Source organism: Lethenteron reissneri, chromosome 22 (assembly GCF_015708825.2).
Source record: "Lethenteron reissneri isolate LAM-NWPU_2019-01 chromosome 22, ASM1570882v1, whole genome shotgun sequence".
Taxonomy (NCBI): Eukaryota; Metazoa; Chordata; class Hyperoartia; order Petromyzontiformes; family Petromyzontidae; genus Lethenteron; species Lethenteron reissneri.
Window position 1 is genome coordinate 2371956 of NC_083800.1, and position 26144 is coordinate 2398099.

General features: G+C 47.6%; 1 protein-coding gene across 4 annotated transcripts in view; it reads right to left on the reverse strand.

Annotated features, from left to right (window-relative positions):
• Positions 1-26144, reverse strand: part of LOC133345507 (Kv channel-interacting protein 2-like) — a 152204-nt gene that overhangs the window by 62331 nt on the left and 63729 nt on the right. The window contains exon 1 of one of the 4 annotated variants that reach the window (XM_061556298.1): positions 5172-5421. The exons of the other annotated variants lie outside the window; for them this stretch is intronic. Coding sequence (XP_061412282.1) covers positions 5172-5232 — 61 coding nt within the window. The 5' untranslated portion in view covers positions 5233-5421. Of the gene's footprint in view, positions 1-5171; positions 5422-26144 lie in introns of those variants that run through there. 4 annotated transcript variants of the gene reach the window in all.

Sequence of the window (26144 nt, forward strand, 5' to 3'; positions counted from 1 at the left end):
TAACGAGCGCATTGTTCTAACCACGACATCAAGACTCCACGTGCATTGCATAATAATCTTATTAATATAGCCATGCATTGTGGACATCTTAGTGATATTTTATATTCATAGCGCGCCTTTTTCTCAAGGCAATTAACAAAGTAAAACAACCGAAGGGATAATTTGAGAATGAATTATCTATACACTGCGTAGGAAAAAACGCTCGTGGTATACGCAGTCAGGCGTGACTCAAAAAACAGTGGGGCATTGGACAGAGCCCTTCGCATCGTACCATCGTAATTATGAACGCTGGCAAACAGCAATTAGTTCATTCCGCTTCCACGACGCACACGCGTGACGATGATCCGCAAGGCACCTCGAACAACGCGCCCAGCCTCCAGCGACGCGTGCTTCCCATTGGGAATCAACCAACGAACCCGTGGCGTTGAACCCGTGGCGTTGAACCCGTGGCGTTGAACCCGTGGCGTTCGCGCCGCAGTTTCAACTTCTCAATCCGACTCATCCCCGTGGCTCCTGCACCCATTGAGGCGACGCTCGGACCTTCTTGGATTGACTGCCACCCCCAACTCCTCACCCCCCTACTCCCCCCCCCCCCAATCATGTCCATGAGTCCCCGGGACCCCCACCTAATAACTCTGCAATATTTTACCGTCTTTTCTTGGATTTTCTGTTTGCACTCAGTCACATATTCACTTTAAGATGTTTTTTGTTCGTGTTTTTGTTTTTTATTTGTTGCGGTTGCACCCGATTCAAGAGCCGAATGGCTTACAGGGTTATACCTAATAAATGAACTTGAACTCCAGTCCCTGCCACAGCACACGGAGAGAGAGACAGAGAGAGAGATCGATCGCGTCCACGTCTCTGGACACTGCGGTGCTGGCAAGGCACGCGCGGTGTCACGTTGAGTGCTCTCTTGCGTTGTCGTCGGTAACGGCGTCCACAACCACAGCCGGCGCTTTCCCCGGTGAAGTTTGAGAGACGGACCACAGCCGGGCTTGCCGCGTGCCTGTGGCCTTGCTCCTTACAAGAAGTGTCCTAACTCTAGTATCTATTACATCTACACACCCGCTTGGCCTTGGCACGTGTTGCACAGTAACCTTTGCACTAGGCGTCAGTGACATCACCGTGATGTTTGTTCCAGGCTAGGTGCGCTTTGAGGCCACATGATGTGTCGAAAGGTCATTTGGCAACCAGATCATGGGACAGAACTGGGTGTCAATGAGGGAACTGCACTGGCCGCTATGTCCACTCACCTTGTCGTAGCCACCTGATTCATTGTTACGAGCATTGCTCTTTTACCTCCCATCGTTTCTGGAGGTCAACCAGCTCCAACGGCCGCTGATGCCAGTCGTCAGCAGGTCGGCTCGGCTCCAAGTTCTCCTGTGCCACGTGAACCCATCTCTGCTCTGGCCCGTGCCCATATCTCTTCTGTCGAAACCATCCGGCCCAACAGAAGCTGCACAGCTCACATTACTGCCGCGAAGATTTGATTTCCATCGGGATCCAGGTCGGTTGCTCAGGGATTCACATGGGTGATGGGTTTTAATAGCGATCCATGATGAACAAAGGGTTCTGTTTCACGCTCTGGTACGTAACACAGTACGCCTTTGGAGCTTTGCGAACATATTTCTCACCCACACGCACAAAAGGCAAAGACAACGATCCTCCATACATCCTTTACCAGACTGGACAAGTGCTGTTAGCGAGCAACTATTAAGGCTGGCACGGCACAAGAGGCGGTGGGTGGCCAGCACCAAGCCCGATCACCTTTGTCGCCCTAGTGGCAATGTTAACACATCGCAACAGGCACTCATTTAAGGCTGAGTCGACCTAGGGGAGGCCCAGAGTCGGTTCAGATAATCGTCACTGGTGTTGGCTATGAGTCCGCTAGCCACTGCGCCACCGCTCCCCACTGCTAATTTGCACACACAGGCAAAGACATATTCCTTGTACAGCCATGTAGATGATTGTGCAAGATGCTGTTGGCGAACACCGATTAAAGAAAGCCATGCATGGCCCACAAAGCAGGTGGTGTGGCCAGCACCGTGCTACGTCTGTTCACACACTGCACCTATGCACATTTAGAGCTTAGTTGACCTAGGGAAATATCTCAGAACAAAATGCAGATGCCACACACCACTGATATTATCTGCGGCTGGATTTGAACCCAGGTCATTGCCAGGTTGCATCATAATGTATTAGACATCCACACAAGGTAAACACAAAGGTGCCCTATATAGCCTTTAACTGATTTTTTGGGGCAAGCACCTATTAGATCATCTGGTATGGTGCACAAGGCAAGTGACTGTCGCCAGCATTGCCCCTGGCCATCTCTCTGCCTTACCAGCTGCTGATGGTGACACACTGCATCAGATACAGTACTCATTTAAGGCTGAGTCGACCTAGAGGAGGCCCAGAACCGTGTTATAACCTCGACTCCACAGGCTCTCCCCCCCCTACACACACATCATGCCAACTATAAAACAACACACATTAGCAGTGTGACATAGGTGCATGTATATTCGAGTGGTCCTAAGCATCCTTAGATTCGGCTAAAATGTCTCAGTTATCCACAATTCAACAGCAGCAAACAACGCCAACAATGAAAAGTGTTTTGAAAAATGAGGGCCACCCTAAAAAAATCGCGCGTAAACTATCGCACAGCGGGGTAAACACTCTTATTCACACTTCATTCCGTTAAAAATTGATACGCGTGAAAGCGAGAGAAAGTTTAAAACTTACCCGTCAATAAATTGCCGTTCATGTCAAACGCATCGGGAAATAAACCCACACTAACAACTGGCAACTCCGGCAGAATCGACGCACTGGGAACATTTGCGGACAACAGCGGAGCGCGCGAGGAGGCGAGCCCCCCTCCCCCCTCCCCCCCACCAATTAAAGGTCCCCCCCACCCCCAATTAAAGGTCCCCCCTACCCCCGCCGGTGCTCGGCAAGGATTTCTCCCAGGGTCACGCGCCACGGCCCGGCGGCGGGCAGGTCATCCGCGCCGGGCCACGGAGGAAAGGCGGCCGCGGTCATTTGGACAGTGGAATTGGCGGCGTCCGAGGACTCCTGCTGATCAACCCCGCGACCAACCCCACCACCAACCCCACCGCACCCGCCCAACTCCCCAACTCCCAAACTCTCATCTTCAACCATCGCTCAGCCCACCTCGCCCTCCTCCGCACCGCCCTCCCCGCCGTCAAGGGATCCGGCAGGGCGCATCTAAGCAGCCCAACCCGGGGGAAGCCTGCTGCCGGTAAAGACGCCCGGAAGACAAACGAGCCACTTTGCCATCGCGATACGCCACGCCGGGATTCGGCTGCTGGTTTTTGCCGTCGTTAGAACGGTGGCCCTCTGATATGGCGGGGCGCGGGGAGGGGGAGGGGGGCGCGTGGGCAGAAGCGCTGTTTGAAATCGTCTCGTCGCCGGCCCATTCCGGGTGTGTGTGTGTGTCCCCTCCCCCCCCCCCGATTATCACGACGAGCGCTATGAAAAAAAGGCGTTCTTAAAAAAAAATCAACGTCGTTGATCGTCCACTGAAGGTTTGTTTCGCCAGTGAAATTATCGGGTGCTGGTAAATTATCGCGGGGAAACGGTTCGATAAACGATTCCGGCTGAACACAGAGAGAGAGAGGAGGAAGAAGAAAAACAACCCCCACCGAGACGCGATGAAACGACACCAGTCCAGTGATCGTTTTGTTGGGCACCCTACGTCATCGTTAATTCATATGCTGTCTCCATACGCGACGCATTGAAGGGTGTTTATCGGGCACGCTTTGCCTGCGAAGGCAGCTTGCCGTGGCGGCAACAGTCGGTACCGAAATGTGCTCGCGTCATTGCTAACAAAAAATGTGTTTTTTTTCGTGAGGGAATTGCATTACAAAAATAAAAAAATATATGCGTAACAGTTCGTAATAGAGTTTAAACAAATCGAACGTGTGTTATTATTACACTCAAAGGACCGTTGAGATTTAGAGCTCCTGATTTGATTTGATTTCCCGCGCGAAATGTTTGCGAATATATTTTGGTGTTGTTGATGTTGTTGTTGTTGAAATTTCCCAAGACGTGATATCACCAAAAACACGCGATTATGGTGCTCAACATTTGGCGCCAGACATGCAACGAGGCAATTCTCCAGAAATGTCAATGGAGCGGGCGCGTGCGTCTAGATAGTTATTGTTCGATGTAAAGCTTTCGTGACTGCAGGGATTCATCTTCTTGGTTCTTTCGGTAAAGTCACGTAGAATGGAAATAATAAAATAATAAAAATAAAACATAATAAAATAACGGACGGCTGCTTGCGTTGTGGCCGAAACGTCGTGAGAATTATTTTATTATGTTTTATTTTTATTATTTTATCATTTCCATTCTACGTGACTTTACCGAAAGAACCAAGAAGATGAATAGTTAGTGTTCCGTATCCTTTATGAATACCGGTTTACAAAAATACAAGAAAAACGCCTGCATATTAAATCTGAATGTTTTTTTTCAATCACTTAGCAGCACCGATCTAACTTCTAATCAAAGCGAACGTCACGAAATAGCCTATGCCAGCGGAAATCATTCATATTCAACAATAAAAAGAATATCCCATCGATAGTGGTATGACGCACACGTGCCCAAACAAACCAAGGCACAGTTTCCGTGGACGCAATTCCAATGATCAGAAATTCCATCGCAGACCAAAAACGCTAAAATCACAAAACACAATTCAGGCAAAACAAACAGCCTTTGGCCGGTCCTGACATTGCAACGGCGACTCATCATAGAAACGATCTCGGCACGACAGACTCGTTTTTGCCTCTACGCCGACACCACCATCTGAGCGCCCTTCCATCCCCTGGCACCTCGTTGACCCCCGTCCAACCCATCACGCCGTGACAACCACCGCCACGACACAAAGCGCGCCCCGTCAAAGCGAAGCGACGGATCAACCGCAACCAGTCGGTGTGGATCGCGAGTCGCCATGGCTACGGACCTCGCTGTTATTTTTCGCTCGGGCATCGAACGGCGTGGAGCACACGCGCACTTTTTGCGCTCCCCTCCACCCCCCCACTCCGTTGCCGGCAACTCCGAGCCACTGCCGACCACCGCCGTACCGCCAGCCGCGGGCCGTCGGCTCCGATCGACGGGCGGATCCGCGAAGGGTTGCCGCGCGCCCTGTGTACCTTTGAGGCTGCGAGGCTTGCGCTTGGTCTCGAGGGTGAGGATGCCGATCACCCCTCCCATGCTGGCGCCTCGCTCGCTCGCTCGCTCTCTCTGCGCGCTCCCTGTTCGCTGTCGCGTACGAGCCGAGGAGCGCTCGGCTTCGAGAGAGCCCTCGCGCGCTGTGCAACGGAGGAGCGGCGTTCGGCGCGGTGGCAACCCCCGCCCCCCTTCACGATCGCTACCCCCGCCGCTCGCGGGCGTTATTTATTTATTTCTATCGCGTGGGCTTTTTTTTAATCTTCCGCGGAGCGCCTCCCAGCGCGCTGCCCTCTCCATCCCATCCCCACCCCGCGCTGCCTCTACCCTCCTCCCCTCCGCTCCGCTCCCTCGTCACGCGCCCTCTTCGCCTTCCCGTGCACGTCGCCGGCTCGGGCGCTCTCTGGAGCGCGCACGTGCACGCGCACACGCAACGACGCGCGCGCGCGCACGCACAGAAACGAGAGCACGGCTCCCTGCATCTTCACACTTTGCCCGCGCGCTTGCCGATGCAACAACTGGGCGCCCCCGGTTAGCTGCTGTGCAGACGATGCCATTTCTCAGACACGATTTATATGCAGAATGCGCGCAGAGCTGTGACACGTACAAAATGACACGTGCTTACCACTCGATTTGAGAAACGGATTGCCAGACATTGTTCCATTAGGGACATGATGGAAAGGTAACATTGTTTGACCTTAAGCTTATGTCAACAGGTTACTTTTGTGCAAACTCTGTCCTGAAAATTGTTGAGAACGTGAATTTTGCATTTCATCTTGAAGCCAGATTTTTTTCTGACGATTGCGAGCCGCGTGCAGGGTGAATGCTCGGCACATTCTACAGACTGTTCAAATCAACAATGCAGGACACAGTGTGGTGATCATCATCGCGAGACGTAACCCACCGTTGGACTGAAGGCAACCCTAAGCCTTGGGCTCACAGCGCAACAATCTATTTAGCTCCTGCACATGCGCTGATCTCAGCGCTCCGTCTCTACCGTGGACGTACACTGCCCGACGCGCCATCAGGAACCTCTGCTTCCGACCATCACCCCGACGACCGTTTGACGTGTAGCACTCGAGCCCACTTACTTTTCTTCACAGTCACCACGATGTCCCTAACGAGCATGTTCTCTGATGCATGCATTTGTCTCTATTTATTTATCTATCTATTTCTGTGTAATTCTGCTGCTTTGCACCATTTTCATCTTTTTTTGTTCAATTTTCTTGGTCAATGGCCATGTTTCTCATCCACACACCATGGATAATGTGCCCTGATTACAAACGTTTCGGAGATTATGCTAATTTTTAAGTTCAGTTCCCAACAGCACTTCAATGCACTCTCGTCCGCCTCTTCATTTCAACATTCTGATCGTCGCCCATCTTTACCAAATTCCCTAGGCATAATAAATTCGGGTGTCTTTTTACATTTGTGTCTCTCACAGCATACATAATATATGCGCTATCCTTTGAGTAAACTTGTTGAAAGCGACTTGTGAACGACACGGCTTAAAGCAAGAATTAGCGTAGCAGCGGATAAAAGTGCAGGCAAAAGTAAAAATAAAGATAAACTATGTGAACCCACTACCTCTCCTCCAGTGGGCACTGAATCTTAAGAGCATTCATGAGGGCATTTAGGCATTCCCCTTCCCACTCCTTCCTGTTTTCCCGACAGGGGTATCAGAGCTTCGGGAGACATTGTCAGGGGCTTGTCGAGTTTATTGAAACAATGTATTGAAACACGCGGTTTAGACAGCTCTTCATTGCACTGTAATCAGCAATGTGTGAGTTGTGCTGGTGTCAAGCCCCTTCCATATCCTCTGTGTTGTGTACCTGCATTGTTTTGTTAATATAAAAATATATACCTTTGGATGAAAATGAAAGGCATGCCTTGGGGAAGAGGAGAGACTTGAGCGAGACACAAGCTTTCCCGCAGAACAGATCGCACACACGGAACTCCACAGAAACGATTTAGGGGAAAACGAATGCGAGAGGAAATCAGAGAGAGCACAACACAAACATGATCGAAGACTACGGAGCAAGCAACGGGCACATAAATGTGGCAATAAAAAAGAGGTTGATGATTGCAAATTCACAAATGGTCAACCCTTGGGGGGAGAGAGAGAGAGAACTATCGTGCGTGATCAAAGAGAAATCGTATAATTATTTAACGTTTTTTGTTTGTTACAGATCTCAATCTCAAAAATGTGTCATTCCCATAAATAAAACCATATTTCAGCGTGAAATTGAGGAAAACCAGCGTGAAAAATCGTTGAATTCGAACGAATCCGCTTGCAAATTACAATGTGTAAATAGCATGCGTATTACATTCCTGCAATGTAACGGTGCCTGCAGTGAATTTTCGTTCGAGAAGAGTGTCCATTCCCAAGCCCCATTGCATCGCTGTGGCCGCTCACCCAGACCCTATCCATCTCTATTATAAAAGCCCGGCGTTCCATTTGCAGCCTTTCAGAAGGCCTGAATCAAAAAGTTATAAAAAGTGGACCCCCCCCTCACCCCCCCCCCCCGCCAAGATAGGGGTGTCAAATGTTGATCCAACAGGTTAACAAAAATTGTTGACCCCACCCCCCAAAAAAAAAATGCTTGTGTAGGGATATATATACATACACACCCTACAGGCAACAGTAGTATTTGCACACACGGGGGGGGGGGGGGGAGAAGAGGACATCAGTGGGGGCGACGGGTGAGGTGCTAAGCGCCGGGAAGCCCTACGCAGGAGCCAGAGTAAGCCGCCGACATGCTTGCTGCTGCTGCTGAGCGGCTAACAGAGCAGTGCAGCAACATCCATTGTTGTACTGCACTGTGCCGACGTCTATGCTCCACCCCCCACCTTCAACAGCCTTCACTGACCAGCAAAACTACGATTCCTGCAATAAATAACCACCATGACCAGCGCATGGTAGGGGGAGGGGGGGGGCATTCATCCAATCGTGCATTTACAAAACGACTCTACATGTCCAAATCGCATGTCATGGAATTATTTTGGAATGGGTTCTCAAGGATCGGCTGGAGAGGGCATTGCGGATTAAAAAAAAAATACATAGTAATAATAATTGGTGGTGAAGAGTTTCTGCTTTCCACCAGGAGTATGCATCTGCTATTATGGCAGCAGTATAAATCGGCAGGTCCTGTAGGGTGGAGTTTAAGATTGGGCACTGCCACCTGTTGCAAGAGGTCTGGCCAGCGTGGCAGAGTAGGCCAAACACCCTCTATAGGGGGGCACTCTAGAGCGTGCCTCACTGGGGGACCCTTCCTCCAGCAGTGACTGAGCAAGCAATTGCAGGGCTGCACCTTTAACTTTTTTGTAATTTTAAACAAACCATCACATCCGGCCTACAGCAAAGACTTTCACTTTTAAACTGATGCTCTGCTCGAGGGCATCGATGTGGCACGATTGTTTCGCAAAATGAATTCGTACAAGTGTAAGAAGTAAAATAAAAATAAAAAGCCAAAATAATCACTCTAACTGGTGTGGAGCATCTGCTAATTAAAAAAGAGTATTGAAAATTAAATATTCTGGCTTATTTACAACTAATTTCACTCACGATCAGAGCATCCTGGCTGCCAAGACGTAGCTCGAGGGCACCGATGATCCCCGCATCTAATCCATGGGCACATGCTCACGCTCACTGCAAAACCACGATCCGTGCTACCATCTGTGCAGCACACCTGTATACACACCTGCATAGCAAAATAATACGTATTTTCATTACTATACGTAGGTATAAAATAAACACACAAGCGTCCGTGATCAGATGACGGACGCTTGTGTTGCGCCCGAAATGTCGTCATCTATTTTATTTTATACCTACGTGACTTTACCGAAAGAACCAAAGAGTATAGATTCCTGCAGTCAGGAAAGCTTCAAATCAAGACTACAAATTTAATATACAACCCTTTGTTAATCCACTGCTGGATGAAGGCCTCCCCAAAAACCTTGTCAGTCGTGGAGGTTTTGTTTGATCAGACTTGAGCATTGCTATATCACTCCACGTCGGGAATCAAAGTCAGGCTGCTGGATTCCTCTGACCACGCGTGAACCGCTGTGCCACTGCTCCACCACGACGCACCTGGAGACGTGTAAACAAACAAACAAACGCCAATTGTTTTGCCCTTTATCGTTCGCTCCTGCATTGTTTTCTTTCGTGACACGTGAGTCTATATCCATAAATTTTCAACTTCACACTTCATTTTACAAGCACTTGCCAAAGTTACTGTGTGAAACAGTTGCGTTGTTTGCATTCAGTGTGGCTTTATTTTGTTTGTAACTATAATGGTTGGCCCGTTTAAAAACCAAATGCAGCACCTTAACTTACCCCTAAACCATAACCCTGAACCTTAACCCTAAACCTCTACTCGCGAAACAATAACTATTCGCCTTGTGGGGGGTGGGGGGAGGGGGGGAAGGGGGGGGGGCAAACACCGAATATATATTTTTTGGGGAAGAGAACAAATATATATTTTTTGAAGGGAGGGGGAAAGTTGATTTGACATAACCAATACGCGTCCACTCCAGATCACATTGCGATCTGCGCGACGTGGCTCCCTGCCGGCTCTGGGACTTGACACACGTGGCGGGTCAATCGCGAACACCACGGGCCGCTGCTCTCGTCCGCGAACAGCGACGAGGTCGAAGTTCGACCGTGAACGACGCGGAGGAAGGAGGAAGGAGCATTGATTGGCAGGGCATGGGACCGATGGGCCGCGGGGCTGCGAGCTCCGGGGAGTACACGGGGGAACGGGGGGTGGGGAGTCGGGGGGGGGGGTGAGCAGGGGGAGCATCGCCACGCGAAGATCTATCGGCGTGCTCGGCGGCTCGCGCACGGCCGTTGCGGCTCATCCCATCGCTCAGCCGGAGTGGGGTCGTGACACATTTGGGGACACTGCCGAAGGCACGCACCTTTAGTCACCCTGCCGGACAATTTCGACGTGAATTTGTTCCCAAGCGCCGAGTGCGCGCCCCGATTTGCCGGTGGCTATTTGCCGTGGCTATTTGCCGTCGTGGTGTGGCGACGCGGTTAGGTTCATACTGGACACCTTTGAGTGTTTTAGGTTGTTGACTGTCCTTCCGCCGCACCTCCAGTTAGCACGGTTGGCTACGTACGGTGCGAAAGAAGATCGACGTACATGCTTTTGTGTTGTTTGTTGTTGTAACGTTCTGACCTGCCCCTTACCGGACATCTGTGACAAGGAGCTTGCTGGCTCATCGGATTCCTCCAGGATTAACAAATATTCTGATTCTGACATACCGATGGCACGGTGTGTTGGGTGTCTTGTGCAGCTCGTACAGGTGCGGTATTGCATGGGACCTGGTGTGGTGTCAGAGACAACACAGCTCCTGCCAACCGACCACCACCAATTACCGAGCAATTTAAATACTATATGCTTCGTATTCTTCTTTCTGGTAATTCCTCACTGATATGGGAGTCTTAAAAAAATAATGTTACGTCTCAAGAGAAATTATTAAATTTGGAAATTATTATTTTGAACCACGATGTTCCTTGTAGGTGGAATAACATTGCATCTCTCTTCCATTTAAACTCTCTCCTTCCTTATCGTCTTCATTACGTAAACATGTGATTTCTTGCACCACCATTATAAACATAATTGTTTATGGACTATATCCTATTCTACAGCTGATAATTATCATACTGGATATTAGGTTATATATACATTTTCTGAAACGTATAGTGCATTGCTTGTTAATTCCTAATGTAATATTTACTCATAACTTATTGTCACTTATTTCAATGTTTGTACCGTTCATGTTATTTTTTACATTGATTTACGTGCAATTTGCATGGATTCATGGCTCAGATAAATTTGATAAACGGCTCTCTGTATTTCACGACGCCTGCTTGTACGCAACCACACAATGAGCACAAGGCTAACAAGAACACTGTGACAGCACTGGCAGCACACGCAGATCTTTGGAAAAATTACGAATGAATGAATCACACGATACATGAAATCTCACAGCACGGCCATGACGTAGCTTCAATATTCCTTTCATTGCTGTTCGACAAGAACTGTTTGTCTGAGCCAACAGAGCTATTATCGCGCAAACAACAGTTACACGAATAAACATCAACCAACACCTGGGACACACCTAAACTAAATAGTACAACCATATCACGCGGGATGTGTACAATTTTGTCAGATGTCTGAAACTAAGAACTGTCGTGCTTGTCCACTACCTGGATAGGTGACTGCTTTGGCACAACAGGTATAACCAGGAGATGGCACGAGAGCAACGGATTCTTACATCCATCTGTGCGAAGCTTTAAGCTTCATCATCATGGGACCTTCCTTTCCAGTATCAAAAATATAAGGATTGGTTTTACCCTTTCTGGCAATGAAACAGGTGTTAAGATGTTAAAACACAAATAGAAGCCTTTTGCAACGAATCATGTCTGCATTCACCACACTTGTGGTGAACATGCAAATGAAAACACGCTCTGGTATTCTATGCATCGTCTTAAGCATCACCTACTGCCACGTGCGTGTTTTCTCCATGTACTCCAGTTTCCTCCCAGACACTCATTAATGGAATTGACGAACCATCCCCAATGTAGCAGGACCCTTCTGAAAATATAAAATGTTTGGGCCTCAGCGAGGCTTCCACCACACACACACAGAGGGACATTATAACTTTACATTAAACATCAACAGGTTTTGACGTACTGCCGAATTGAAAAGTAAAACACACGAGGAGACCCCGAATAAAATGTACTGCGTGAACGACGAAAAAAAATATCTGCGGTGGCCTGGAAATGAATACTCGCTGGGTAACAAAACAAAGAAATTGCAACGACACATTCTCCGTACAGTGCACGTGGCGGCGATGGTGTTATTGAACGGACGCAAAATCAAGATTCCTGCTTGATGCAGCACTGTATCGCTGCGCTCCGTTACTGTGGGGTGGTGGTGGCAGCAGCAGCAGCATGCTAATACGAGGCCCATGGCAGCTGTAAAACCGGGTTAATCACGCTTCGATCTCTGCCCATCAAAACGCTGTGGCCAAGGAGCGCGCGCGCGTTTCATAACGATTCACGGGCAAAGTTAGAGGCTCAATCCCTGGAATGATGAATAGGCGCTTAATGCATGCAGATCTCGGCGTCGCGCTCGGACCTGCCCCGACCCCCCGCCGCAAGCCCGCCAAGAGATGCTCGCGAAAGCGTTTGGTGGGTTTCGCTTTATTCTTGCTTTCAGCGTAATCGCACTTTTTTAATCCACGCACGCGGGCACGCGGGGGTGTCGAAAAGGGGTCAAGATTTAAGGGCAACGAATGAGGCAAAAAATATATAAAAAACTAAAATGTATGTAGAAAGACGTCCTCTCTCGTGGTGAAAGTGTGGCACCTCTGATTAGCACGGTTGGTTACCTACGGTGCGAAATACACGTCCAACATACGAACATCCTGAGAGACCGAAACTTTTCCGGGGGAAAATCGATTTTTATGAAAGACAGCATCAGTTTCAGCATCTTGAGTGCAATGCTCTTTGCTACTTTCGGTAAAGTCACATGTATATATATTTTTATAATAAATAAATAAATGCTTTTTTTCCTATCTACGTGACTTTACCGAAAGAACCAAAGCGTATGAATTCCTGCAGTCACGAAAGCTTCAAATCAAGAATGAGTGCAATGCTTTTTTTTCTAAAGACCACAATCTCAGCTGCTGCCCCTGCTGCTGCTGCGTTTGATTTGTCGGTCTGACAAAACCGGCTGGCGAGCAAATCTGCCCGGGTTCTAAAACCCGTGCTGACCCCAGCTGCACGCGCATCTGGGAGGAACGCTCCGAGCCAAACGCACGACACCTCGGCCATTTTCAAATATGATTCCTCAACCAATCTTACCCGACACCTAAAGTGAGCGGATTGATAACGCTCAAAAACAACCACGAAAATTAAAAACAACCACGAAAAGGTGCTTTTGTTTGTATTCCTCCTCCAGAGGAAATGTTGTTGTGAGTCTCCTCGTGTGGCCACGACAAGGTTATATAATTTATATCTTTGTTCTTATCGCTTGTTACATTTAATGCGATTCCCTCTACCACCACCACCACCCCATTTACAACACATGATGGTTGAATAGCAACAACTGAACATATTACGCGCCACTCATTATAACAGCATCCCGGCTATTTAGGCAAAGGACGTCTCTATGGAACACGCAGATGGCCTTGTTTCATTTTAGCGGTACACTCTTGCAAAATACGAATACATTCACAATGTGCAGCTCTTCGTCAATCCACTGCTGGATGAAGCCTTCCCCATGCCGTGTTGATCATGGGGGACAACCCCGCAGTAACGATACGATCTGCTTTGATTTATAACGCAGTCTGTCACGTCTATATATATATGAGGAAAGGCTGTATCAATATTTTGTCAATAGATTTTGACTCGACTCTAAGAATTTGGAATGGGGGGGGGGTGTCTCAGCCCCCTCTAAGCCCCTCCCCCCAAAATATTTCGAGGTAGGGTGGTGAAAGGGTCAGGGGTGCGAGCAGGTCAAAGACATTCTAAAATCATTCGCCTTCGATGTTGAGCAAAAGTCTTCGGCCTCTGTGACATTTTACTGGGCAAACATTTACATCGTTATAATTGCTCGGAAAACGCTTGCCTTATGAGTAAAAAAAAAAAATCAATCAACAATTTATACACTTTATGTTCTTTTTAATTACAAACCATAACTTGCATGGCCGTGTATTGATCCACGTGACATTCTGATTATAGACGATAATGCTTTTTCAAATCTCCCGACGGACTTTGGAATTGGTAACGGCATCTCCCATCGTCGCCACGCGCTGCTTCAGAGGGGGCAATCCGTGCCAGCGCTGGCCATCTGCGCCTCGAGCACGGCCGTTGCCAGCCGGTGACATTTCACACGATGGGAGAAGGCGAGACTGTGAAGTCGGGGACAAAGCGAGAATTTCCTGGCTATCGCAAGCCGCGGGGCAAAAGCAAAAGGGGCTTGGCCCGTGCTCTGTAAGCGGACAGCAGGGGATCATCCCGACCTCCGCCAACTCACTCTGCTGGAGGTGTCCAATTTTAACAAACAGCATTTAAATTCAACGGTTCAAAGCTTTTGTGTATTTATATATATACACATACATCCGCGGGGGAGGATGTATATGGGAGCGGTGGTGCGGTGGGTTAGCGCACTGTGCTGCAAAGCCGCTGAACCGAGCCCGATTTCCATTCACAGGAAGCATCGGTGATGAATATCTGAAGCGCTCCTGGGCCTCACTGTTGGTTGCCTCAGCCTGAAATGAGTACCCGGTGCGGTGTGTAAATATCGGCATTGCGGAGACAAAAGCGGCCGGACGTGGTGCTAGCCCTCCACCCCCTCGCGTGTCATTGCCGCATTTAGTGTCTGCTCGCTAACAACACTTGCCCCATGGGTCCGTTAAAGGCTATACGGGGGATCTTTGTCTTTGTCTCTTTGTACACATCCACACTGCAGGATACTAGAAGAATTCAAATGAAGCCGCCCTTCCTGCAGTGCTTGCAATGTGCATTCAATATCCATATAGTACATCATCATCAGCAGCAGCAGCGATGACCTATCCGCTGCTGGATGAAGGCCTCCTGAAACATCCGAGGAATGATTCACCCCACGTGCTCTCCCGCTCCGTCACCATTGATCATCACAATTCGATTCCAGAATCGCTCGTTTTTTTAGTCTCCTCTTTATCATCTAATGTGTGTCACGGTCTCATGTCCTATGCCTGGTTTACTGTATCAGGCGCAATGCAATGTTATCACACAAGCATACATTGCAAACAATTGATTCTTACAGGCACCATCAGAGGGAACGCGCCCGAGCGAATGACCACGTCGGAGACGGAGCCAGGGAATCATCTCAGGCGCGGGAGCGGCGTGGATTGTGGCATATGCAAGACTCCGGGGTTTGTGGAGGCGTATGATGCAATGCACGTTGCTACTATAATCCACTTTACTCCGAGGGATACACATGCGAATGCAATATATGAAAGTGCCCTTAATTCTGCACGCGCGTTAATGTCGCGAGCTGTTTACCCGCATGACTGTGTGCACACACGAGCACACACGCACACACGAGCACACACGCACAAGTGCATAAGTGTGCGTGTGCGTTACGCATCACCCAATGAGTCGGGCTTTAAAGAGCAGTCAAGTTGAGAGACGTGCATCATCAAATGTAACGGCGGCTCTTAGAGCTGCAGGCAGAGCAAACCTTTGAACCTGCTACTCCCCCCCCCCCCCCACCTTTTCCTGCATTTGCGCAAATTGCACCGACCTCTGCGGAGCAGAGTAACTCCCCCCCCCCCCCGGCGTGATTTATCTCGACATTTGTCCGTCAAAGCAGCGGTGGAAAGGAACGGGACGGAATGACGCGCGCGGAGCTGCAGAATCTTTGCGGCGAGACAACATTTCGCCAAAGCAGTGTCCAGCGAGGCCGTCCCATTGATTTGGCGACAATTGGGCATTTTCCTCGACCTTGGCAAGTAATAGAATCGCAAAAATCGCTGATCGATTTGTCGAACAACCACGGCGAACTACGCTGGACCTGCTGGGGGGGGGGGGGGTTATAATGCAGTCAAATGAAATGAGCAGAGACGATCTTGTAAAGCTGGTAGTAGCAGCAGCAGCAGCACTGACCTTTATTTTAAAGGAGGCAATCGGACGTCAAGACAATTCTGCTATGCGTGCGAGAGATGATTAAAAACACACATTCCTGCGGAGGGAGCTGGTAGGAACGTTGGATTGCTCGGTCAATGGCCAGGGTCAACGGCGGCGTGGTGTATTCTGCAAATATGCCCCACTGTGAGGGCGGGCACAAGCCGGCGTGAGTAGGTTACACGTTGAGTTTTATAAGGGCACCACGGGGTGACCAGCCCCTGCCCACCGAGCCCCACCCCTCCCACCGCCCACCCAGCCCCTCCCCACTCTCCACACCCAGCCCCTCCCCTTCCTCCCCACCCAGCCCCTCCCCACCCTCCCCTCTCCATCCAGCCCCACCCCTCTCATTTTTGGATGCACGACGGACGGACGGACACAATAATCCCCTGTGGACTGGTGGAACCAGGAGGTTCCTACCAGTATAAGGAAAGAATGGGTCAACATGCTGCGTGTATTCCGGTTTAAACTCACATTGCGATGCTACAAATGTTTTTGCGAGATTACAATTTCTCATTTCAGCTTTGAAATGTTGAAAATAAACCCAAAGGTATGCGTAGCCACAAAGGTGGGATGTTGTATCCCCACATCGAATACATGGACAGTCATGATTAGGCGGTGCAATTTGATTAATTAACCAAGTAGTTTTTTTTGGCTAATTTTAACCATTTAATTTGTATTTTTTTTCTCATTCATTTCTAGGTACCATATTGAAATTTTGTTCCCCCCGTTTTGCCCAAATGTAACATTTGTTGATAATTTGTGTATGACTTGCGTAATAAAAAAATATGAATATTAGATACTCGCACACTTGATTGTAAGCGTGTATCTATCATACGCTGTAATAATCAATTGTAATCCATTAACCCGTCAATCGTTACACCCGTGGTAAAAGCGACGCAAGAAACAGTTCAGCAGGGCAAATAATCTTACCGGCAACTCACTGAATTCCCAAACAGCTACAGGAATTTACACCATTGGTACCTCATTTGCCAGTAAAAAAAATGATAATTGTTTTTTTTACCCTTTTATCTGGCAACAAAACTGACACCTTTTTTACGAGGAGTCATGTTTGCATAGACCACAATACCTGCAGTCATAATGCAAACAAAAAGCATAACTCTGATAATGTATGCACTGTCCTTGAAGTTGATTGGTCCACACCCGAGACAGCTTTCCTCAGAGCCTAGTCTTTGCATCATGACTGCAGGTATTGTGGTCTATGCAAACATGACTCCCCGTAAAAAAGGTGTCAGTTTTGTTGCCAGATAAAAGGGTAAAAAAAACAATTATCAGCTACAGGGATGTTTTGTTTTTGTGGCCAAGAAGCACGAGACAGATTATAATTACAGATAAATATGTAAATGTGTGGATACGCACTGAGCGCCATGAAAATTTCATTATATCGCGCGACAATATTAATCTCACCAAAGCAGGTGGAAGAATAACAAAAACACACAAAGTGGATATTAAGTATCGCCCAGCCAGCGTGTCCCTTTCAAAGGTGGCGGGGACTCGTACGTGGAGTTATGAGCCAATTTGAGCCCAGTCAAATCGCACATAAATATTGCACCGATTTTTTATTGCTGCGGACATCTGGCCAGACCGCCGCGCTCTTCACAGGCAGGCAGACAGTCGGGGATTGTTTCCACTTGGGAGTCAGAAAGAGACCTCGCACGCGTCACGCATGCCTAATTTAAGACGAACGCCAACACTGTTTGTTCTCTTGAGAGCGCGCGCGCGTGTGCGCGTGTCTTTAAGCCCGCGAGCGTTTAACTGCAGGAAAGTTCGTCAGTGATCGACCATTATAAGACGTCGTACGGAGGAATGGCTAGAGCCTTACAGAACGTTACGGATTTTTTCTTCTTCATGTGCCCAGTCAAGGGTTTCTTTGGATACGCGGAGGGGCGTTCAGAGACGAAGTAGTCGTAGAGTGAGCGACGGTGGTGAACGGCATCTCGCAGCAGCGCAACTCACTAAGTGTATCCCGTTGCGTCCTGCCGGCCCCCTGGATCCTATGGCCCCGATATCTGGAACTTTAGGGATGGAGTGGGGCGGGGGGGTGAGTTCTCCTGGGAGTCGGCAGATTTAATGAATACAACGAATAGATTAATTAATATTAAAAACCTCGATTAGCCATCTGGACTTCAGGACCAAAGGATCGATGGACAGGCAGGTCGGTCGCTACAGTGGCAAAGAATGTTTTTTTTTACTTAGACGGCAGGAATCCGATGAGCTTAGCTGTGAAGCTGTTTTTCACAACGTCCGGTAGGGGCACGTCAGCAAGTTACAACAACAACAACAGCAACAATACAAAAGACGGTAGGGAGTGCAAAATAGAGAAAAGGTAAATTCACGAAAGATAAAGTATGTAAATACAAATTGCACACGAGTACGTACATTCCTATCGATTTGGCAGCACCAAATGAAAAGCGCTCGTTCGATAACATAATAGGGTTAGGCCAAGCAAGTGTAAAACGATGGCTCTTGAGTGCAGATTGAAACATCTTCACTGACAGGCACCGACGAGGAAGTGAAAGCGTTCTAGAGTGGAAGCAGACAAAATCTAAATCACGAACGCCTGAAGTCGTGCTCACGACATTCACACTGGGGGCTGGGGGGGGGGGGTGTCCCCCTGAGTCCCCATCTGGTTGTCGAACGTATCACGAGAAAAACACCGCAAACGTGACGCCACAAACCCTCGAGCCTCATCGGACGCTTTCCTTTTGCATCGCCGAAGGAGTCAAAATATGGCAGTGGAAATGTACTGAATAACCAACGTCGGTGGATGACAACATTGAGTAAAGAACGCTACAGAATGGTGGGAAAATAATGTAATGTCCACAATAATAAAACCAAATGAATAATATTAAGTTGAAAACTCGGTGACTCATGTAAAAAAATAGACCATACTTATACACAAATAAAAATACAGGTGACGTAAACTCTACGCAGATAAACAAACTCAAAATCAATGGGATGTACAGCGTGGTGGAATTAATAAAGGTGTGGAAGGTCTGAGTGCCGAGGGAGGAATTTCCGACACTAAAAGCCACGAGGTGCAGCATTAGCAGCACGCAAGACCGAGAGGAATTCAAAAGGAGAGAGAGAGCAGGAAAGGAATAACAGGAAATGGAGACGGTTAGAGGCAGAGAGAGGTGACGGGTGAATTGGTGACAGAGGGAACGTGGGCAGAGGTTAGGAGAGAGTCTAGAACAGGAGTGAGTAAACAACATAGCAAGAGACACATTTTTATTGGTAAAAAAAGCTCAATATTTCAATAGCCGCAATGCAACCGTGGTGAATACGAGACGGCGGTCCTGAACAAATACAGTCACGAAGCAGTCCTTAAAGAGCTGTTCCGGAGAAGAACACGTAAGGGCGGAACGGAGTGGTGGAAGCAGAGAGAGCACGCGTGGCGTCAAGGGCTTTGTTGGTCAATGAGGTACCCCTCAAGGAGCAGAGGAGGGGCTGTGGACCTCCTTAACGAAGGTTCACCTTATAGTGATCGTGCTGTGAGCGTCAAGTGCCGGGCTGAAGGGGGAGGTGCACCCATACCCAGCGGGATGATTCGACAGCAGTGAGTACAGAAATAGTAGAATTTCAGATTTTGCATTTAAAATTCTGCACACAAAAGTGAAATTGCACTGTGAATTTCGATCGTCGCTGTTGTTGTTGTTGTGCTTCAAATAATAAACTTGAAAGGAATTGGGATTCTGCTCGAAAAGTAATTTAACATTAACTAATTAAGGACTCGCATTGTCGATCAACCGGTCCACCGATCGATCACGCAATGAGTTCATTACGCCAATCAGACTGCTCAGGGCTCGCGATGTTATCGCAAAAGTCTGTTCCTAAACATGTCCTGTGGTCACACTTTAATTTCGCTTCAGAGTTTAGGAAAAAAAACACTTCACCCAATTCCACCCGATTCTATAACTCAGATGATGCCTCGACTCGCAATTTAATCTCCTCTGCTAAATAAAAAAAACAATCTCATTATGGGGACCTCATTTGCCAGTAAAAATATGATAATTGGTTCTTTACCCTTCTATCTGGCAACAAAACTGACACCTTTTTGCAAGGAGTCATGTTTGCATAGACCGCAATACCTGCAGTCATAATACAAACAAAAGAACATAACTCTGATAATGTGCACTGTCCTTGAAGTTGATTGGTCCACACCCGAGACATCTTTCCTTCGAGCCTAGTCTCATATGGGTTGGACCAGATGTATAGTGTAGATGCTTGCCCCGAGCTCTCATACTCTGATGGTGCATTGTCATTGAGTTGTGCGCCTTTTGGCGTCATCTGGTCCAACCCATATGAGACTAGGCTCGAAGGAAAGTTGTCTCGGGTGTGGACCAATCAACTTCAAGGACAGTGCACATTATCAGAGTTATGTTATTTTGTTTGTATTATGACTGCAGGTATTGCGGTCTATGCAAACATGACTCCTTGCAAAAAGGTGTCAGTTTTGTTGCCAGATAGAAGGGTAAAGAACCAATTATCAACAATCTCATTGTTGTGCTTTTTTTTCGAAGCACGTAAATCTCGTAGGCTTGCCTTAGGTGACCTCGCTGGCTCCAATGTAATAAAGAAGATTCCAGACTTGCTTCCATATTGCACCGCATTTGACCTGACATTTTCAAATGTAAGGAGGCAAGAGTGTTGGGTCACGTCAACTCACCTCGGTAGATTGGCAGATGCACCGGATTATTTTGTGTACAATATAACAAACTCCAAACAGTCGTCACTGCCTTTAAATATATATGTACACACAACACCAATATCATCTTACATCCACTGACATTTTACACTTGTCTTTGCCGAATCCATAGCTCAAAAGCAAAGTCAATGTGTCCTTTTCAGAAAAAGGCAAAAGATGTAGTTATTAACAATTTGGTGGCATACAATTTATGGATGGAAATTCCACATTCCCATTGCTGTACTGTGGAACTTAGAATGCACATTTGTAGACATTCATGCACGCTTGGAACTACACTCACAAAAAGAAAAAGGTACAAACACATGGATTGGGGGATGGACACATTGGGCTTGGGCAGGAGAAATTGTTAGATTGGATGATGGCTTATGGACGAGACTGGTGATGGAATGGCAGTCAAAGGAGGGAACGCATCCAAGAGTCAGAACGCCATGGAGACGGAAGGTTAAGATCGGTTCATATGCATAAGTGAGATGGATGGTAGCAGCACCTACCCCTGAGGAATAGCAATGGCATGGGGAAGCCTTCACAGCAGTGGATAGACCATGGCCGATGACGACGTTGGACATTGACTTCCCACAAAGTGGTACTTCATTTATCGACCCCTATACGGGTGATAGGTTCATCAACCCCCCCCCCCCACACGAGAATTTTTTTTTTTACTCGGAGAATTCTTCGACGGCGCACCGTGCGCTCTAACCAGACCCATCATCTGCTTCAGTGGACATCTGCTGCTGGCAGTGAGACGATGGCGAGGTGGCCCCCCCACAGACAGAGAACGATCAGGGCCATCACCTCGTGGCAAGCGCTCGCCCCGGATGTCTGCGGCGACGGAAGGAGGCTGTCGTTACCCCCGGACCGAGTCGCTGCCACTCGGATTAGCATCACTGATCGCTCAAAGTCGCCCAGAGATCCGTCAGGCCGAATGGATCGAGTCGCCCGCTAATAAATCGAACGGCGGTATTTTTACCCGCGGAGGCGACGCGTTCGTGGTGGGGGGTGGGGGGGTAAGGGCGCACGCGACGCACGCGACAGGGAAATCTGTCTTGGATGGCTTCCCATCATTCAGCGGCAGCTTTGTCGTCGTGCGAACGAACGAACGGACGGACGACGTGTGCTGCGATCGTTTCTCCACGTCGCGGCAGGGCCCACGCCGCTTTCGGGTCGGGTTCTGCGATTTATTATAATGGAATTGGGGAAAAAAATAACACGAAATAAAATGTTACAATCGTACTAAGAGCAATCAAAGACGTGAAAAGTACTCAAAATCGAGAATATGTATTGATACTGGAGGAATCCGAATAGATTTCCATCTCTTTGTCATTGATGTCCAGTAGATAACATCGATATTCCGTGCACGTGCCGGGAGCATCTTGCCAAATAAAACGCGGCACAACCAGAAAAAACATCAGAGAACTAAAGACTTTAAAACATCGTATACAGGAGGCGTCCGTTGCAAACGTTTCTAAATTAATATTTCTGCGTGTCTCTATTGTGACCACCCCACTAGCTAGCACGTTGAGATATGTTGATGAGAGGCTGAGATTAGGTCGCAAAGATGTTCATAATATACGAGAGTAAATAACTTCACTAATTAATAGACAAGTAAAGATTCACATGCAAAAAACTTGATGAATTGTCATGATTCACAGCAAGGATGCGATTTAAGAATGAGTTGTTTTTTCCCCATCTAATTTTTGTCATCTCATTTATATTGATTCGCGTGTTGTTTTTGTCTAATTTGTACAGTTGTGTTCGCTCGATTAGCCTAAATTGACATTTGCTCTAATTTACACACAAAACAGATTCCCGCAAACGATGTGACGTGTGTATCATGAGCACCTGTGAAAAATAGGCTTCATAGCTCATCCGATTCCTCCAGTATAAATAAATATCCTGATCCTGAAGAATCAACTTTGACTGACGAATCCAGGACTTATTTCCAGGCGGGCCTGTCCGGGTTGACAATCCGGATAGTATTACGACACTTGGCACACCACACCCAGTATACACCTCGAGGCGTGGTGACTGTGGCGACCGGAAGAAAGAAAAAAAAACATTTCAGTGGGAAATGAAGCCCCGGATGAGCCGATATACAAATCGTCACTGTTGACACGAGGTGCAATTGCTGTACAGGGCAGCAGGAACTCGCAACGAATCCCCACTGCCCATTGTATGCTGCTGAACATCTTCGGCACCGTGCTAAGCCAATGACCACGACTGCCCATCAGCAGCCAGAGCAACCCCTGCAACACATAGATCCGCCACAGGTCGTCACGGGAAGTGGGGGGGGAGGGCGAGATCCACAGGGGAGCCCATGGGATGACCTTAAACCAGGGCTATATTGATTTCCCTCACACAGCAAGCCATTCCGGGGGCATCATTCCACGCCGGTATTTTAAGCACGGATTATCTTTAAAAAAAACTAACAAATAACAGTAATAATACCAATAAACGGTGTAAAACAAGATTCCTGTACCAATGCAGTTTAAAATGGATATAAACTCCTGCGTAATGCGCCGCAGTTAACCTGTTGTACTGTGGTGAGATGTATGCGCCTTTTCCACGTTATATTTGCGAGAGACAAAAAGAATATCAATGAACGATTATAACTACGCAGCAACGATGAGCTATTATCATTGTGTGAGTGATTTGTTCATATCAAACGAGACCTCTGATAGGATTCGTGATTGTAGAATACTTTGCCGCGGACCGTGGTGCCAAGGCACATTCGGAGACTATCGGTGCATTGCAATGCCAATGAACTCGATGTGAATTATTAATTCTCTGTCCGTAGCTTCTTGCCAGCGCAGTCGACAGGGTCCCGTATTTTAACAGGGATATGGCAGGCCGAAAATCTCGCGACGATTCGTCGCGTGTAACATCCGTCCTCGCGCTCGCAATGTGCACACGTCAAGTTGCGCGAGAAATTGGTCAAAATGCCTGCAGATTACTGAACATGCAAACGATATACTTACATGACATTTTTCGCTGACGGACCAAATGAAACTCCACCGATGAGACGGGGCAAATGAGGAACGGTGAAAATGAGACCGAATGTGGCGTTCATTACACAGATTTCAGAATGGCGAAGTGCTGAGCTAACCGCCGACTGGGAATTGAACTCATAAGCTCACGATTGCAAGTTCTGGACTCGAACCACTGCACCATCCGGCTGAATGCACAGTGGGTATACGACGTATCATTAATTAACGAATCCTACATTGTTAATTGTGTTTGCAAGGTGATTTTCCAAAACACTGCTTCACAAATCACTCCTAACTGGTGGTTCCAATCTGGTTAATCCATTGAGAACTTTTGCAGAGCAGTGCACGATTGCCATGGGGAATGCGAATATCCCACAAGTACAGTGGGATCTCTTCAAGTGATTTCTTAACCACACTCGAGGTGCTGCAGAGAGAAATGTTCATCACATGACAGTCCAACATTTAAATTGTCATAACTGAAATATTTTCATATCAAGTAATTCAATGTGCACGTGGTCATTGGTGACCAGGCTGCGACCATTAACTCCGCACCTCTGATGAGCAAGGTTAGTTACGTACGGTGCGAAAGAAGTTCAACAGTACATGCAACTCGCTCCATTTGAGAACCCTGGTTTAAACACGGACAGTGGTCCCATCCCAACACTCCGACACCTGAGCCATCCAGTTTTACTCTGGCGCTACCACAAACTCTGCTGCCACTCGTCTTCACTTGAGCCCAAATGAGGACCAGCACAGAGGGCATTTAGTGCCCTTATGAGACAGTGATGAGACGGCTGAATAACACAAACGCGTTTTACCGATTTTCCAAACGTTAAATTAATTACCCGTTAGAAAAAAGTCATTTTTTTTCTCTTTTACAAAATAAGCTCAGGTTATTTTGCTCAAGGTTAATTATCATTCCGGCAAAGTAAAATTACCAATTGATCATACTTTGATTTCTTTTAAACATATGACAGAGACAGTCAAAAATGTGCGCTAATGGAATATTAAATTGTGAGCACAGATTCAAATTAATCACATTACCTTATATATGTGTTTCTACAATATCACCGTACTCATTCTATGAACTAATTATAATTGTTATTATGAAAATAATTGCTTCTATCATTACAAGACAAATGAAATTTGGTTAGAGATGCTCCGTTCATTTTAAATTAATCCTTCACTCAAAAACTATTTACGCGTGGATTTTCTGGATTGCGCCCATTTATCAGAATACTTGATGAGGCTTTGAAATGCATGAGAATATCTATTCAACTTACGGCGAAGCCAGCCTCTCCACTGATGAAATATGGAATCAGAATATTAACCAATGCGTATACATTAATAAAGGTTTGTTTGATGGAAGAGCTCATTTAAGAAACCGGGCCATATCCATGTGTTAAGCCTATGTGCATAATGGTAAAGTACAATATATTCTCGTAACGTATTCATTTTCTTAAGCCGTAGGAAGCAACACAACATATTTCCTCATGCACGGGATGTGTGTTTGTGTGTGTTTACTCTCCACGAAATGTCCGTTCGGCCTCCTCGACGGGATATTTGTTCAGCTCGTGACAAAAAAAAAACCGAGCACAACTCCCCCCAAGATCTCTTCACATCTCGCATCTCCGATGGGCACGGATGGCCACGTGCGGTGCGCGAAAGATGTTCGACGTATCGGAGGCGAAGCTCAATCTGCGGGGGGAAAAAAAATTCCAATTCCAACCGTGCGCCGTGCGACAATCACCCTCCCAAAAAACTAAACTACAACAACAACAACAAAAGAATCCGTCTCGTGAGAGACGTGTTGTCAGGCCCACCCACAGGCGCAATTCGTCCAGGACCTTAAACAAATAAGGGTCTTACAAGAGGCCTGATTTGTTTTTGTTGTTCACATACCTGTCAATCTCTTATCAGTGCCCTGCCTTATTACAGACCAATTCGGACCTGATTTGGTTACCCCGTGCCCTCATAAAGCTCAACGTGCATCCTACAAAGTGCCATCACAAGGAGAAACTAAAAGACAAAAGTGTTCCCCGTAATTGAAACGGCTGTACGCCGTATGGCACCTGAAAACTCAACTTCCCTGGACAAGAATACGGGGTGAACCGTATGGGTTGACAGGTATGCGTTCATAAAAAAAATGGGAGGCTCCACGTGGCATTCTTCCTCTGACCGCCAGCCCTGGTCCTCCAGGAACTTTTGGACAGCCCTCCGAGTGTTGTATGTATTGCACTTCTTGGACTCAGAAACGCCTCGCCGAGTCTCATGACTCTTTGTCAGGAGGATCGTGTTGATAGCACAATGCTACCCGATGATTATGATGATGACGACAACCCAGGAAACCATCAGTTGCACGTGATTCCGTCCACTGCACTGTTCTTCATTGCAAGGCCAGCGAGCCTCTGGCGGCCCCTGGTGGCCTTTAGTGCAGCCCCCGACAATGCACAACTCGTCAGTCCAGTACCAGAACGAATTATTTAGCACTGCCTTCTGCTGCTCGCGAATAGCCCTAGAGCCGCGCCGATAATAACCTGGGTGTGTGCGTGGTGGTCAC